Source organism: Perca fluviatilis, chromosome 6, assembly GCF_010015445.1.
Source record: "Perca fluviatilis chromosome 6, GENO_Pfluv_1.0, whole genome shotgun sequence".
Lineage (NCBI taxonomy): Eukaryota > Metazoa > Chordata > Actinopteri > Perciformes > Percidae > Perca > Perca fluviatilis.
Window position 1 is genome coordinate 26,543,026 of NC_053117.1, and position 15,460 is coordinate 26,558,485.

Below are 15,460 nucleotides of genomic sequence, written 5' to 3' on the forward strand. Positions count from 1 at the left end.
CCCTCGGCCGGAGGTCTGACTCGCGCATGCCCAGTGTGTTTGTCTCTGCTTTCTCCTTCACTGTGCCTCGCTGCAGCGAACAGCGTCGTTAAACTCTGCAAGCTCCGCCCCATAAACAAAGGTAAGAAATAACTCACATTAGCGAATTATTATTTTACAAAACTTATTGTCTCATGTCGGTTTATTTGCATGACGAATTAGCTGTTGACAATTGTCGCTTGAATGTCAGTCAGATATGAGTCACACATAAGGGGTGTGTAGCAACAGCAGCAGCAGCAGCAGCAGCAGCGGGTATGCCAGGGTTTTAATGCCAGTTCAGGCCTGTATTTGCCATTGGTGTAATCTGTAAACCACCTGAAACTAATCCCTACAAAGGGAGTTTTACTTACTAAAATGTATTCTCAAAATATGATGATGACAGGGGAAACGAGGGGGGTCATATTCTCTGTATGTTATGAAGTAGCATATTTTACCATTGCGGTGCAACATCAAAAAATGTGACAGCTGAAAAAAAAAAATGTTTGGAAAAGTTAGCTGTTGCAGTGATGGTACCATGGTAGCCTACCCCTCCGGCGAGATAACAGACATCTTATGGACGCACGAACAATGGAAACCATGAAGTGGACGCATCTGGCAAATTAAAATAGCCTACTCGTCCACTTATGGACAAGTCGACGTGATGCCATATATCTTGCTTAAACGTCTTATCTGACTGTTTTTGTCTAGAAGCACAAGGTCCATGATCAATAACATGACAAGGGACGTTATCGTTTGGCAACAGCCACGCACGCTCCTGTCTATGTAATTACTTATTCGACACAGAGTGATAGTGAACGACAGGTTATTTATTAGGCAAAATAAACAACATGCTTGGCTTGGAGGAATCATTGAGAGTTTAACACTATTCGATCATTGTGGAAATTCATTAGCTTTTTTGGAGCGTCACTCTACAAAGTTCTGAAATCAGAGCTGTGCCAGACTGTCTTAGAGCTGAACAACACTAATTATTAACAATACAGGATGCTGCAGTGAGCATTACATACAAGTAGAGCTGGGCGATATGGAGAAAATCTAACATCATCATATTTTTGACCGAATACATCGAAATCGGTATTGTGGCAATATTGTAAAGTTGACAATTGGTGCTTTCACAAAATATTTACACAATGATATTTTTGATAAACAATCATCAGTAATGTGGATAATGACTAAGTGGGTAAAGGCAAATAATAGAACAGCTAGTACAACAACAGAAAATTACATCACTTTACTGTAATTCAGCCTTAAAACCACACTTGTATTGTGTCATATTGCAATATTACGATATCCAAAATTAAGATGATATCTAGCCTCATTTATCGATATTGATATATTGCCCAGCCCTAATTACAAGACCCAATCGCACTGGTAAACAGGTGCTTACACACATCAGTCTTAACTGTTGTCATTAAACACATTGAAACCCCCTGGATCCTGAACACATCACACTATAGAACACATTCCTCACTACCTCATGCTCTTTACATTCAAGCTATAAATTGTCTTAGTGTAACATGACTGCATTTGACCTTATCTCACACCCACACATTCCTACCATTAATGCCACACACACTTGCCTTGGTTTGACCTTATCTGAAAAGTTGGCCAGTGTTGGGTAACTGCCTGTTTATAGTTTTTTTGTTCAGTATCTGGTCATTAGCAAGGGGTTTTTCATATTAAACTGCTAAATTCTTGCTGTTATTCAACAATTGAATAAATGTCAAAACTATTGCTAAAATGATGTGTCTTTTAAATAGTAAGACAGTTGAATAATCAATAACCAATTTACAATAAATAAAAACATCCAACACACTGGCTTCACCTTTACAAATATAAGAAGTGGTTTTTCTCCCATCAACACAAATTGAACACTTACGTTTGACCCATTAATTGATACATCAGTTTGCTGTTTGACATTATACTTTTCAAGAGATTTCTCAATAATTATATAATCATAGGTAGTCAGAATCAAGAGTAACCATCTGTTTATATCAATCAGAGTTGATGTAACACACTAGTGCTCTGTGAGAGGACAAACAGCTCTCCAATCAGTCATCTGGTAATAATTCTAACCAACAAATTGTATATATCCCAATTTTTAAGAGTACGTGTCTAATATATGAGGTCTAAATATGTCACAAAATGGTATGTGTGTCACAATCAAACTGCTTTTTCTGTACACGAAAATCTCTCAAGACTAAATTACTACAAGCACATAAAACAGTGTTATCCACGTAAGACCAACATGTAAAAATAGCTAATTGGCAAAATACAGACTTTGTACTGTTTTAAAGATATTGTCTGTGTTTGATTTTGATTGTTGACATTATCACAACCACCATCTTGCTGTTTGTGTTGAAGCAGTTTTCCCTCCATATACCACTGTTGTTTATGGGTGTCATTTTGACCTTTGAGCTCAGTCAAGGTTGTCATTTCGTTGCAGTATATGAAAGTGTTAAGACGGGTAGCTGGAGTGTGTTTGTATATAAATACAGTGTGGAGTATGCAGACAAATGAATCTGTTTCCGTAGAGATTTTAATAGGCTGAACCTGGAGGAGGACACATGCTGAAACCCTAGTCACATGTGTTGTAGTGTTAGGTTCACCTGGGCTAAATTTAGAGCTGCGTGTTGAGACTGATGGATGATGGCCAGAAGGGAAAGGGTAAAAAATGGACTGCGTAGTGGAGGAGGTGAGGGGTTGCAGAGTCTGTTGGGTGAAATGACAAAGACAGTCCAGGACTTACACGTGCTCAGCAGGTCAGCTGGCACACATTTGCTTACCGTTTGAGAAATGAAGAGCAACGCTGAGATAGCAGAGACAGACAGGATTCATTACACATACTGTGATTTATGGTCCAGTGTTTGTGTGTGAGAAAGATGGCGATCTTAAAGGCCCTGAAAAATATTTTCTCAATCAGTTTCTTACTACAAGTGAAGGGGTCTTACAAGACCACAAAGTTTGATCAGATTCAGTTATTTCACGTTGGAGATTTCTGTATTTCTGGTCTTTGTTGGTCTGGTTTGAAGTGGGTGGGGCTTATTTAGTTAGAAAAAGGTGACTAATGGTAACTGCTGAATGTGTAAATGAGCAACTTTTTGCTAACAAGCTTATCTTAAAATGTGATGATTTGTAGATGTGTTTATTGCTACTGTGCCCAAGGGTTAAGGTATTTTTTGAGTTAATTGAAAAAGAGTATCAGTAGAAAACTGCTCTTTAAATTGTAATTTTTTTTAATGGTGCCTTTTGTGTTCAGTTTAGTTCAATTTGTTAAAAAAAAATGTTTAAAAATAATTTCCTTTTTGTTTTTTTTCACTCAATAAGCAATTTGTTGTATTTTAGCAGAATATTGAAAGCAGCAGAAATGCATGCTATGAGTACACTTGAGTACACTTTAATATGAGTACACTTTAGTATGTTTTGTTTATTATTGTGATATCCAACATCGTTATTGCATATTTTAACCCCTATATGAAGAAATATTTGATTTGAAACAAGTTTGCCAGGGCTTAGAGGACTACACCACCTCTGACTGTGGAAAAGACACATTTGGAGAGATTACTGAGATTACTGTACATTTATGCTCATCTTGCCTATAGGTGACATGTGAGAAGTAAAGGACATTGTGAAACCAAGTTGCATCCATAGACTGTATATTGGTTGCATCACAGCTGCTTTAACATGCTGTTGATGTAATACTTGTGGACAGACGCTTACTTGTATGATGTGCTGTGTTTTCTGTGCCCTTGTAAACGGCATATTTCACCAGATCATCGTTTTGTACCCTTCATGCAGCTAATCGGTATTCTTTGTCTGATAAAAAATAGTGCCATACAGGGGCTGTACGTAGGCCTTATCATGTTCACATCCTGTGCACAAAGTACATGCGTTCATCATCTGCTAGCCTGTGCACATACAGTAAAATGTTATGCAATAGTTGGCCAGTTAGCTGCATATAATGGAGACCTCTGAGCTCTGACTGAATGCTAAAGAAGCATGCTAATATTCACAGCAGCTGCAGACAAATCCACATATTGTGCACCGTTGCTGTCAAAACAGTGCCAGACTACTTGCCAAATTTTTCTATTGTCCCTCCTTGCACTTCCTTCCTCTGAAAAGACATGGCAGAGAAAGGAGTGGGGTGTGAGGTGCAGCAGGACAAGACAGGAAAAGGCGAAAAGGCAGACAACAAAGGCCACTGTGTGACATGTCAGCACCACGCACCTAAGGGACATGGTGAGTTGGGGGTGTGTGTGTAGAAAAAAGATCCCTGGATTGAGCATTGGCTGCAGTGACATTCAGCTTGTGAGGCCAGACTTGCATATCTGTTCAATTTTCATCTTTTATCCTTTGTCAGTTCTACTGTGTTTGATTGCAGTGACAGCATTTAGATTTTCTGCACAGGCTCAATCATTGATTCATTAGCTTATAGAGGGCGCATTATCCAAAGCAAAGTCTCCCATCTTCTGTAGAAAAGAAGTGGGGAGATAAATAGTGAAGGGAGCAGCAGGACAAAAGCACAGAAAGGAATGTGAATCACTAGTAAAACATTAAACCAGCTGTAGGTAATAAGTGAGTGCAAGATACTCTAAATGCTTCTGCAAAGTCTACTTGTCAAAAATGTCTTGTGCACATACGCAAACGCACACATGTGCACTGCACACCGAGCCAGGGGACCCTGATGACTGTCTGAAGCCCGATGCAGTGCAGTGGTGTGTGCAGGACTCATAGTTGCTGACTTACCAAACCTGCTACTGCTTAGGTTAGCTCTACGGCATTGGCTTGCATAGTGTTTCGTTACATCATATATATTAAATCTCTTTTTCTTCACAAGCACAGCATATTCCCATATAATGGGGTTGTGTTGAAAGATGGGAGTAAGTGTTGCAGACGAATGTCTGTTGGATGGCTGTGTGATAATTTAAAATATTTGCTCCTGTACATTTCGGGTCTCTTCCTCCCAGAGAATCAGTCACATTAGTTTAACAACATCCGTTTCTTGCTAATGGACTGCTGCCATGCAATCAATAGGGTTAACATGGAAGATGGAGAGGGGGGAGAGACGCTGGATTTCACCTAGACAGGCCCCCTCCAGATGGTGAGGGTCTCCCTGATGATTGTTTGCCAGTAAATATTTGCTAGAAAACGCTATCTGTCATGCTTTGTGCGTGAGCAAATACAGCACTTTACATGTGTTTATGCCTTCAGAAGTGCTTTCTGAGTTGCATTGCTTATTTTCCTCAAAAGTGCAGAGCTCCATGCGTTTGCAAGATGTATTCAGCTCGTAGTTGTAGCATCTGTTCTAGCATTTTGATTTTAAGGGCATTCCACCAATTTGGAGGAGTATGTAAGATGTGGGTGTGTACTAGGTTCAGAATGAAAGACACTCTCGAGTTGCATTATGGGAAATGCAGATTCCAGAATTTTTGGAGCGTGGCCCATGATAATAATATTTTATACTTTATTAATCCCGCAAGGGAAATTACAATGCTACATGCTAGGGCCACCAACTTTATGGAAGCTTATTATTCAATTGCTGGAGTATCCCTTTAATTATGCATTTAGATGGATTTATGCAATAAAGTGTGTATGTGCGTTTTATTATAATGTGCATGTCTGTTTCCTCAGGCACAATGGCCGTCCCTCCTTCATACTCAGACTTGGGGAAATCTGCCAAAGACATCTTCAACAAGGGCTTTGGTAACTCAACAAATTCTCTTAATATATACATATGATGTTGATATGATGTTGTTGTTATTTGAAACAGTTTTGGATGAAGCTTTGCTGAAACAGGACAGAAATGACAGAATATTTTGTTTGCCCTATGTCACTTTGATTGCACACTGTTTATTTTGCTGCAGCTGTTTCAGAGCCATGCTGTGTAGTACAAGGTTATTTTTTTTATTTTTATTTCCCCAATTTCCTTATTTTTTTTTCCCAGGATATGGAATTCTAAAGCTGGATGTTAAGACCAAGTCCCAGAGTGGTGTTGTAAGTACTACTGACGTCTTTGTAATTTGTGTTTAGGCCTCTCTCTCAGCGCTCTGGCGGACTGATTGCCTTGCAGCACTTCATGTCCGAGTGTGTTTGCTGCCTGACATGTACTTAGTTTAACCTACACAGTCAGCAGATTAACTCTGTCCGCCTGACAAGTTAACACCTTACACTTTTCACTCAAGCATGTTTTTTTCTAATGGGAAACAAGTGATGTATTTCAGTTAACTCCAGACATTTTATGTGTCTGTGTTGCTATACACCTTTTGCCATGGTAAAACCATAATGATCACTTGGATACAGTTTCCCACATGCCACAAAACTCAAACCTCACTAAAATCAACATCGTAAATGTATTCCCTCCATGTCTAAACTCACAGGTTTCTGCGTTCTGTCTCTGTCTTCATTTTTCCAGTGAGCATGTAAACTCTGTGTGGTTCTCTCTAACCTTCTCTTTTCTCCTTTTTCTGCTTCTTCCTTGGATGCGCCTGTCAGATGGTAAGAGAGTGTGTGTGCATAAGTAATGATTAAACAGGTGCACTGCAGGGTAAGCCAGTGATACCAGTTATGTTTGTGTACAGACCATGCGTGCAGGCTTTTTGCTAAGTGTTTCTTTGCAGCCGTAGCTCGTCTAAGCGACAACCTTACCCCAAATGCCGCAGCCATAACAACACTAATCCTCAAATACACTCACAACCAACCTCTTCCTCACAGTCCTGCCTATATTTCCCAACTCATTTCTCCATCTTAAAAGGTGTTTTTCTTTTAAATGACCGGCCATACAGCAGAAAAAAGCAGAGAAGCAATACTTGTTTCCCTTCGACTTTGTTTCTTCTTTTTTTTTTCTTTTATGCTTTCTCTCCCCTTCTGCCCTAGTTTCTGTAGTTAAAGCTTTAGTGCGGAACTTTTTGATATTAATGAACGTCCGTTCCATTCAAGCCATTGCCAAATGAGTTGCTACAAAGCTAAGTAAGACTACCAGCGCGGTCACAGAGGGCTTGTATCATGTGGACGCGCCAACAGTTTTGTTGTCATTACTTAGAATTCCTCATGGGGGCGGCAGAAACTACGCACTATAGCTTTAAGATCTAACATGGCAATGTGCGGTTCTGCTTCCCTTCCCACCTCATTTTTCACCCCCCCGCCCACCCCTTCATCATTTCATCCCTGTTTGTCCTTCAGGAGTTTGCCACCTCCGGCTCCAACAACACTGACACAGGAAAGTCAGGAGGCCACCTGGAGACCAAGTACAAATTGAATGAGCTGGGCCTCAACTTCAACCAGAAATGGAACACAGACAACACTCTCACCACAGAAATCACCATGGAGGACCAGGTGGAGTCAAACAAACACAAATATTAGTCTTTTTAAGTACTTAAAGAATATATGACAGGATTTTACTTTACTAGCCTATTAAAAGTGTTCCAACATCACTTTCAGATTGAATATTAGCTCATGGTCTGTTGTCTATTTATCTGTCTGTAGCTGGCTAAAGGCCTGAAGCTCGGTTTGGATGCGTCATTTGTGCCCAACACTGGGTAAGAACAATCCTGTTCATGCTAAGTAGTTTATATATACAGTGAATACATTAGTCAATCAATACAGATGTATAGTATAAATATATTACCACTATCTTAATGACTGCCCCCCTTTTCTTTCCTTGTTATTCCTTCTGTAGCAAGAAGAGCGCCAAACTGAAGTCCGGCTACAAATGTGAGTTTGTAAATGTTGGCTGTGACCTGGACTTCGACATGTCCGGTCCCACTCTCCACGGAGCTGCTGTGCTGGGCTACGAGGGCTGGCTGGCGGGTTACCAGTTGGCTTTTGACACAGCCAAATCTAAACTGACCCAGAACAACTTCGCCCTTGGATACAAGGCCGGTGACTTCCAGCTTCACACCAACGTGTGAGTCACTACATCACAGTAAAGAGAGGCAGGAAGTGGAAGGGATACATTAGATATGGGCATCAACGAGCGATCCGATCATGAAGTTCAGACTAATATGCACTCCTGCTAATCTCAACCATTATTATCTGTGTTTTGTATTTCAGAAATGACGGCACAGAGTTCGGTGGCTCCATTTACCAAAAGGTGAACAGCAACTTAGAGACGGCAGTCCACCTGGCCTGGACAGCTGGCAGCAACAACACAAGCTTTGGAATTGGAGCCAAATACCAGCTGGATAAGGATGCCTCCCTGTCTGTAAGAACTGACTTCAAAACATCCTGGACACATTTAAAATGATAAACTCTCATCACTAGGGTTAGCAGTGACAATGGCTGCAGTGCATAAAGAATTATATATTCCAATTTGGGAGAAAACAGGGAAAAATCCTAGAAAAAGATTTCACAAGACTAAGAGTCGACAGCCACGCTAGCATCACTGTGAGACTTATACTTTGAGCTTAATGCACACTAGGGCTGCTCCCTCTTAGCAGATTAGTCGACTAATCGGTCATTTTGGTCTTAGTCAACTTAGATTTCTTTAGTCGATTAGTCATGTTTTATGCTTTTTTCATGCTGAATGACTTACTTCCAAGAAAAATACGAGCACATCTCTGGTAAACACAAGAATTAAAGTGGTCCTTTTGCATGACTCCTTGCGGAGAAACTCAGATTTACAGATCTGTCGATTAAATCAACTAATCGATTAGTCGATACAATTGAATGAGTGTTAGTCGACTAAGAATTTCTTCAATCGAGCACAGCCCTAATGCACACAGTGACAATGTTAACATGCTGATGTTAAGCAGGTATATTTGTTTACTGTTTACCATCTTAGTTTAGTGTGTTAGCATGTTAACATTTTCTAATTGGCAATAAACACAAAGAACAGCTGAGGTTGGTGAGTATGTTATTAGCTTTGCAGTTATTTGGTGATTAACTAAAGTATTTGAGATAGTGACATTTTTACCTGATAATTCCCGTGAATGGAAACACAGGGTCTCAAAGTCATTACAATTCATCCTGAGGGGGACATGAATGTTTGTACCAAGTATCATGAAAATACATCCAATAGTTGTCAAGATATCTCACTAAAACCCAAACATGCCTGCTGTTGGATCTAAAGGAAAAGTCAGAGGATCCACAAAGTCCGTAGATTTCATTCTCTGGAGACAGTTAATGTCTGTCCATCCATCCAATAGTTGTTGAGATATTTCAGTCTGCACCAAAGTGGTGGGCTGATGGATCAACAGGCCAACATTGCTATCCCTAGAGCCGCTAGCGTGGTCAGTAAAAAAAAAATACTTACTCATCTGCATAACTGAAATTCTTTTTTAAGCCATAATTTTCTCAGTTGTTGACCTTTAGGCTGATGTATCCATATGTATGATATACATTATGTAACTGCATCCCAGAGCCCATCTTTTCACTCTCTTAATGCTGTGTTCATGAGTATCTCACCAGTCCATGATGTTTTGTTTCTTCTCACACAGACCAAAGTTAACAATGCCTGCCTCGTTGGAGTTGGATACACGCAAACCCTCAGGCCAGGTTAGCTGATTGTCTATTATTTTTTTCTTTTTGTTTTTAATCTTTTCTATAACAACAGTCCAAGGTCCATAGGCATGGCTACATAATCTTACCCTCTTTCCTGCAGGAGTGAAGCTCACCCTCTCTGGGTTGATTGACGGGAAGAACATGAACGGCGGCGGACACAAAGTCGGCTTGGGTTTCGAGCTGGAAGCGTAAAGATTCAGCAAGAGGACAGACAAGAAGAGAGAAGAGCAACACAAGAGAAGAATAAAGAGCCCAAATGTGAGAACACGGTTAAGGTCGACCCAGCGACACAAACACATCTTCCCTCTGAGTCCTACACACATATGCACACGCATACACACATTCGTTGGCCTTATCCCTGAAACCCAGAGCAGCCTCCAAGACCTCTGGCACTGTAGTTTTAAAAGAGTCAAGAAATTTCTTGTGTTGGTTACTTTTAAATTTTACATTATTTACAACTCCCACAACCAACCTTTGAGCAGATATTATCAGAATACAACAGACTTGTCAACAGGTAATTCATGCAAAAGCCCTGTTCTCCAAAACATTTGCTGCTTACGACCAGTTTGACCAGACAAAGTGCACTTCCAACAGAGCATTTGTGTCTTAAACAATCGGTTTTCTTCCTGAAAAAAAGATTTGAAGCACCTTCTTATTTTGACTGTCTGGTCAGCTTGTTTTTTTTTGTTCAGATATACTCTGGGTTTAAGACATTATAAGATTAATAGAGGATGCTTGTTTTGGTATTTTTTTGTTTTTCAAGGCTAGAAGGAGTTTTTTTGACTTTTCATTGTCCCATTGACAAGTACAGTGACTGTAAACAGATGCAATAAAAGCTGGAGAGAATTAAGCAGAAAAAAGACAGAGTGGCTGATCCTTCTCAGAGTGAGTGGACTTTAATTTCAGCATTAGACCTCAGTAACACAGTTATACTGTGAACCCTCAGTTGCCTAAATGTCTATTTTTCAGGTCCTGTTTGTTAAAAGGGCTGACGGTAATTTGAGACTCTGTGTCACCTCTTTGTCTTGTCTCATTTTGTGTCCTGTACATGTTCAACCTTTACCACTACATTTCACTTTATCTGTGCTGTGCTTTGTATAGGAGATCTAGTCAACAGTTAGGACCTCAAACTGATTTTATTGAATTAATGGAATAAAGAATGTTAAACACTATGATCTTGATGTTTTATTTTTTGGTTGGAATTATTGAAATGGAAATCAAGCAAAGTAAACATAATTTACAGTACAGTAAAATACTGTATTCAAGATACAAAATGAACTTGTTTCGAAAGTTTGGATAGAAATGTCAAACGTTATTCTGACATTGTTAAAGGTGTACACACATAGACAAGATATCACAGATACGACAATATGTAACACCTCTCATCACTTTGTATGATCTATACACAGTAAAGACCACATCCAATATTTGGGATTATCTCCCGAAAACACCCATTTAAATATAATAGAGGTAAAGTGTTTTTGTAGCAGTTTTCACAGTTTTGCCACAATACATCAATTTGACTATTTTTGCATTTGCATTGTTTAAGCAAAACAAGAAAATGTTTCATAATCGTTGTTTAGACTATAAACTATCTGTTTTCATCACCATATTTGACCAAGCCAAGAGAGAAATACGATATGCTTGTTTTGTTTTTGACTATGGCCACAAACTCAACCTCTCTCAGCATGAATTTAACATTACAAGCTTCACAACACTTGTAATTATTGCAGGGATACTGGACTGCACCATGTGGTACAAGTGTTCCTTTTTTGTGTCCACCCTCCATATTATTAGCAGTGGATGTCATTCAGCATACACTTATACTAGTCTTTTTACCATTATAAACTTCACCCATGTTGTTCAATGACTGTCTGACTAATATAAAATTTGCAATGAAAAATATTGGTCCAGTGAGAAACACATATAAATGGATACACATTTACATTTTAGGTACATAACACACATTTCAAGGAATATCTTTAGAATATAACACTTTTTTAACGTTTGAATGAATGTGCATAAATCTTAAAATATAATCTGTAGTTTTCTGATAAAAGTCCACCAAACATGGCGAAATAAATGTAACTAAAATGTATAGTTTCAAAACAGAGAATTATTTCTGTTCAATTTTGGTAAAACATTATTTACATTCATGAATTCTCTTTCACTTATAAATTTGAGGATAAAATTTACTCTCTATGTCTGCCAGCTGTTTTATGACAGATTCAGTGTGAGGCTTGCACACCTCTTCTCATACTGTAACACTGCAGGAATGTATGTAGGTACGGTCAGACTGGGACTTTCTAAATGGTTCGTATGTTATGATTATCAGATTAAATCAATGATACCAATGAAATGGTTGATCTTTCCATTATGAAGTGCAATTTTATATATTAATGTTATTATTATAACATTATTATTAATGATATTTAATGTTTTTTTTAAATGACAAATGGGTGAATAAATAAGATCCTGCTTTAATAAATGTATCTGATTCTAATCCGAGATACATTTGCTTTAGTGCCTCTTTCTTTACAACATCAGACAGGAGTTGTGAGTAGGTTTACCTTTCCTTAATGTCATTAAGCAAATATGTGCCAGCAGCTATTACTCCGTTCATATTGTTAAAAAGACCAGCCATTACCACATCCTCGTGTAGTTTGACATCCATCCACACAGAGGCAGTAGAGTACCATATGTAAGCAAATACAATTTAGGAGAGGTCATTGGAGAAATTCTGGCCTCCCTGCAGCCACGTCCATTCCCTCAACACCTAGAACAAAACAAAGAGTTTCGTTTCTTATTAACAACAACAACATACATAAAACAATTAAAATGATCATAAACTACACCAGACAGTGTGAGCATGTATGTACCTCCATACTGCTCTCTGATTCCTGGATGGTGTCATGCAGCAAACTCTGGAGTCGACTCTCAAATGTCCTGCTCTCCTCCACAAGAGACTCGTCACTGCAGACACACCCAAAGTGATTCATGCAGATGTTACACAGATAAACTATCATCAACATTATGAGTGTACAGGAAATGTAACTGTGCCTCTCTGAAAGATTGTAATGATGGAGAGCGGTGGGGAGTGCGTGCAAGCAAAAATCAAAGTTTGTAGGAGATTGTCATACAAAGAAGACGTGTGTCTTTGTCTACAACTCTACCAATACTTTTTAGTTTACTTTCTGTATTCCTTAATAACACCGAAAGTGACCATGAATGGAAAACGTCCTTTAAACCGCAGTGAGCGGTAAGTACATTGTGTGTGTGTGTGTGTGTGTGTGTGTGTGTGTGTGTGTGTGTGTGTGTGTGTGTGTGTATTGTGTAAGTGCACTCACAACTGTTGTAAGCTGTGTCTGGGGGTCAGTAGAGGCGGGACTGAAGAGGGAGTTCGTAATCCATCAGGACTCCCACTCACCGGGCTGCGAACTTTACTCTGCACAAGACAAGATGATGCTTGATGAGTGTAGCAGCAGATATAAACATACTGAAAGTGAAGTGGTGCTTGAGAATTTAGTGAAACTTTTACATACCTGCTGCTATTCTATGATTATTATGTTTGGCTACTCATATCATGATATACAATTATATGCAATCAACAGACATCCCCCTAAAGGGAGAGCAGAGCTGGGCGAGTGTGTGGGTGTGTGTGTGTGTGTGTGTGTGTGTGTGTTTGTGTGTCTGTAAGCAGTTCATGTATCCTCACACAGGCGACTTTGAGCAAGTTCCACAGCTCCCTCTGTCGTTTCTCCTGCAGACTCATCAGGACCTGTTCGCTCTCAGCCATCTTCTGGACCACACCCTCCACCTTCGGCAGCAGCTCCATCACACGCTGACGACACACTGCTGTTTTACTGCATAACACATACACACAAAAAAATAGTGGTCCAATACAGAGGTGCAAAAAGTAAAGAAGTTGTGAACAGGATTGTCCCCTCCCATGGATTATTTGATCCCCTCTATGCTCTGGAAGTACTCAGAGCATCCAGCATAATTTTATTTTATTTCACTTTATTAATGACTTTACACATTAGTAACCGCAGACAGGATGACTTAATTTAAAAATAAATCTTTCATTAATAAAATATTGTAAATTTTTACACTTCCTTATAAATATCTGCACGCCCTTAATTAAGTGTTGCAATGTGTCACCTTACACTTAGCCATCACATTACAGTCACATTACGGAAGTATTTCTGGCAATGCCTTACTTCATTTATTTACTTCATTATACAGATACACAAATTCCCAAATTAGAGTTACACAGTGCAATGGCAGAGCTGCTCAGGACTCACTTAGTCCCCCAAAAGACATTATTTTGGTTATTTTTCAAAAGGTGTGCTTGGTCTTTTGAAAACTGCAAAATGAGCCCTGTGATGTGATCTGAGAATTGTTTTCAGAGTTTGAGTACCTGAGGTGTGTGTAGAAGTCTCTGATCTTCTTCTCGTAGAACTGCACAGCCTGAACCACCAGGCGCACCACCTCCTGGCTGTCCCCTGGGCACCTCTGGTCTGAGCAAGGGAAGGAAAAGAAAACCCAGGTTTATTTTCACATGGAAACACTGTAACGAGTGTTTTGTAAGAAGTGAACACACGCATGCTATCCAAACCTCTGGGTTTCTCTCTGAGTTTGCGGAACAGCTCCATGGCCTTTCCTTCACTGAGGAACAAAGAGGGGAAGAGAGCAGGGTTAAAGCTCCCAAAGCAGTTGTTTTTTACAATGAAGTTTGGTTCAGACTTACAGTGTGTCCAGGGCCTCTCCACTCCTCCACGGCTGTCTCTGCACATCCACTATGTCTGGCTGCAGCTGCATCATCTCCTCCTCCAGTTCACTCACCTTGGCCTAGACACCCACATGTGGGTTTTAGTATTTTTAAAAGCACACTGAATACTCTACACACATACACAGAAACACACGCAACTCTACCTGACCACAGCTGACAGCAGTCTGCTCCATCTCCCTCCACACGCCCAGGAGTTTCTCTGACGCTAGACAATGTAAAAAGACTATCATTAGTCGGTGGCAAACTGAAATGTTCTTCACATTCAAGTGCACTTTCCACAAAATATAGCTATAAACAATTATGATTAAAGGACAGATTAAAGGCAGTTTTGGCAGCTGTACTGTGAACTTCATTCTATCTACCAACGTGTTTTTGTAACATCGTACCAATCCCGGTGGCGGTCTGCTCCTGGTATTTGTCCATATCTATGTGGAGGCTCGTGGTAAAGAAGTCCAGCTTGGCCATGAGTCTCTGGTGCATGGACACCATCTCATTCTTCTGTTTGGACAGCGAAGAGTTGTGTCTCAGCAGGCTCATGCTGAAAGAAAGATGAAAATAAATGTTTTTCTTTTCTTTTTTTTTCAAACAGTTAATGCACATGTATGTTGTGCGTGGGAGTTTCTGTGTGTATTTGTGTATGTCCTACATGGCAGCTTTCTGCCCCTGCTGCAGTCTTTGCCAGTCTTCCTTCAGGGAGCGGATGGTGTGCCACGCCTGGCCGCAGGTCCTCCTCAGAGGGCTGTACGTCAGAAGGCGTTTAGGGTCGGTTTCTATGACAAAGACAAAGAACGAGAGAGAAAGACAGACACACAGTCACACAAATGCTTATTGTAATTTTATTTATTACAGTTTGTATATTGTTATAAAAAGACAGGGTTTTCAATTCAGGCAGAAAATAAGATTTTGGTTCATATAAGCGTGTGAAGATTATCTTTGTAAACAAAATGTTATAAATCTTTGTTTGCTACAGACTTTATTTTCTTTACTTTACAAAACTATGCTGTGGGAACCCTAAGTGAAGAAAAGATCCTAGTTGAGCCACATAATTGCTTGAGTACTCAATTAACCAAAATATTTAGCAAAGGTGGACATGGTTTCAGATTCAACTGCAATCAACAAAAGAGAAGAAGGCAG

At 39.7% G+C, this 15,460-nt stretch overlaps 2 protein-coding genes across 5 annotated transcripts in view; one reads left to right on the forward strand and one right to left on the reverse strand.

Moving 5' to 3' along the window:
- On the forward strand, positions 1-10,706 carry vdac3 (voltage-dependent anion channel 3). Of its 4 annotated transcripts, XM_039804321.1 has the most exons (11): positions 1-121; positions 4,159-4,275; positions 5,668-5,739; positions 5,981-6,030; positions 6,529-6,531; positions 7,216-7,368; positions 7,519-7,571; positions 7,712-7,939; positions 8,086-8,236; positions 9,471-9,528; positions 9,635-10,706. In XM_039804321.1, the coding sequence occupies exons 2-11, from the start codon at positions 4,161-4,163 to the stop codon at positions 9,724-9,726; spliced, it is 975 nt and encodes a 324-aa protein (XP_039660255.1). In that variant the 5' UTR covers positions 1-121; positions 4,159-4,160; the 3' UTR covers positions 9,727-10,706. The 4 variants fall into 4 exon arrangements, with proteins under 4 accessions (XP_039660255.1, XP_039660256.1, XP_039660257.1 ...); XM_039804322.1 differs by lacking the exon at positions 6,529-6,531; XM_039804323.1 differs by lacking the exon at positions 4,159-4,275.
- Positions 10,707-15,460, reverse strand: part of ikbkb (inhibitor of nuclear factor kappa B kinase subunit beta) — an 18,359-nt gene continuing 13,605 nt past the window's right edge. The window contains exons 13-22 of the mRNA XM_039804315.1: positions 14,973-15,096; positions 14,713-14,864; positions 14,470-14,531; positions 14,285-14,385; positions 14,153-14,202; positions 13,955-14,054; positions 13,250-13,397; positions 12,882-12,979; positions 12,414-12,507; positions 10,707-12,310 (exon numbers count right to left, since the gene is read on the reverse strand). Of these exons, the coding sequence (XP_039660249.1) occupies positions 12,251-12,310; positions 12,414-12,507; positions 12,882-12,979; positions 13,250-13,397; positions 13,955-14,054; positions 14,153-14,202; positions 14,285-14,385; positions 14,470-14,531; positions 14,713-14,864; positions 14,973-15,096 (989 nt within the window). The 3' untranslated portion in view covers positions 10,707-12,250. The remainder of the gene's footprint in view (positions 12,311-12,413; positions 12,508-12,881; positions 12,980-13,249; positions 13,398-13,954; positions 14,055-14,152; positions 14,203-14,284; positions 14,386-14,469; positions 14,532-14,712; positions 14,865-14,972; positions 15,097-15,460) is intronic.

Excerpts from the sequence above, each read along its gene's own strand:
- vdac3 (XM_039804321.1), top strand. The coding sequence starts at position 4,161 with ATGGCAGAGAAAGGAGTGGGGTGTGAGGTGCAGCAGGACAAGACAGGA. Across the intron at positions 7,572-7,711 it reads TCATTTGTGCCCAACACTGG|CAAGAAGAGCGCCAAACTGA; the intron begins GTAAGAACAATC and ends TTCCTTCTGTAG. Across the intron at positions 9,529-9,634 it reads CACGCAAACCCTCAGGCCAG|GAGTGAAGCTCACCCTCTCT; the intron begins GTTAGCTGATTG and ends TCTTTCCTGCAG.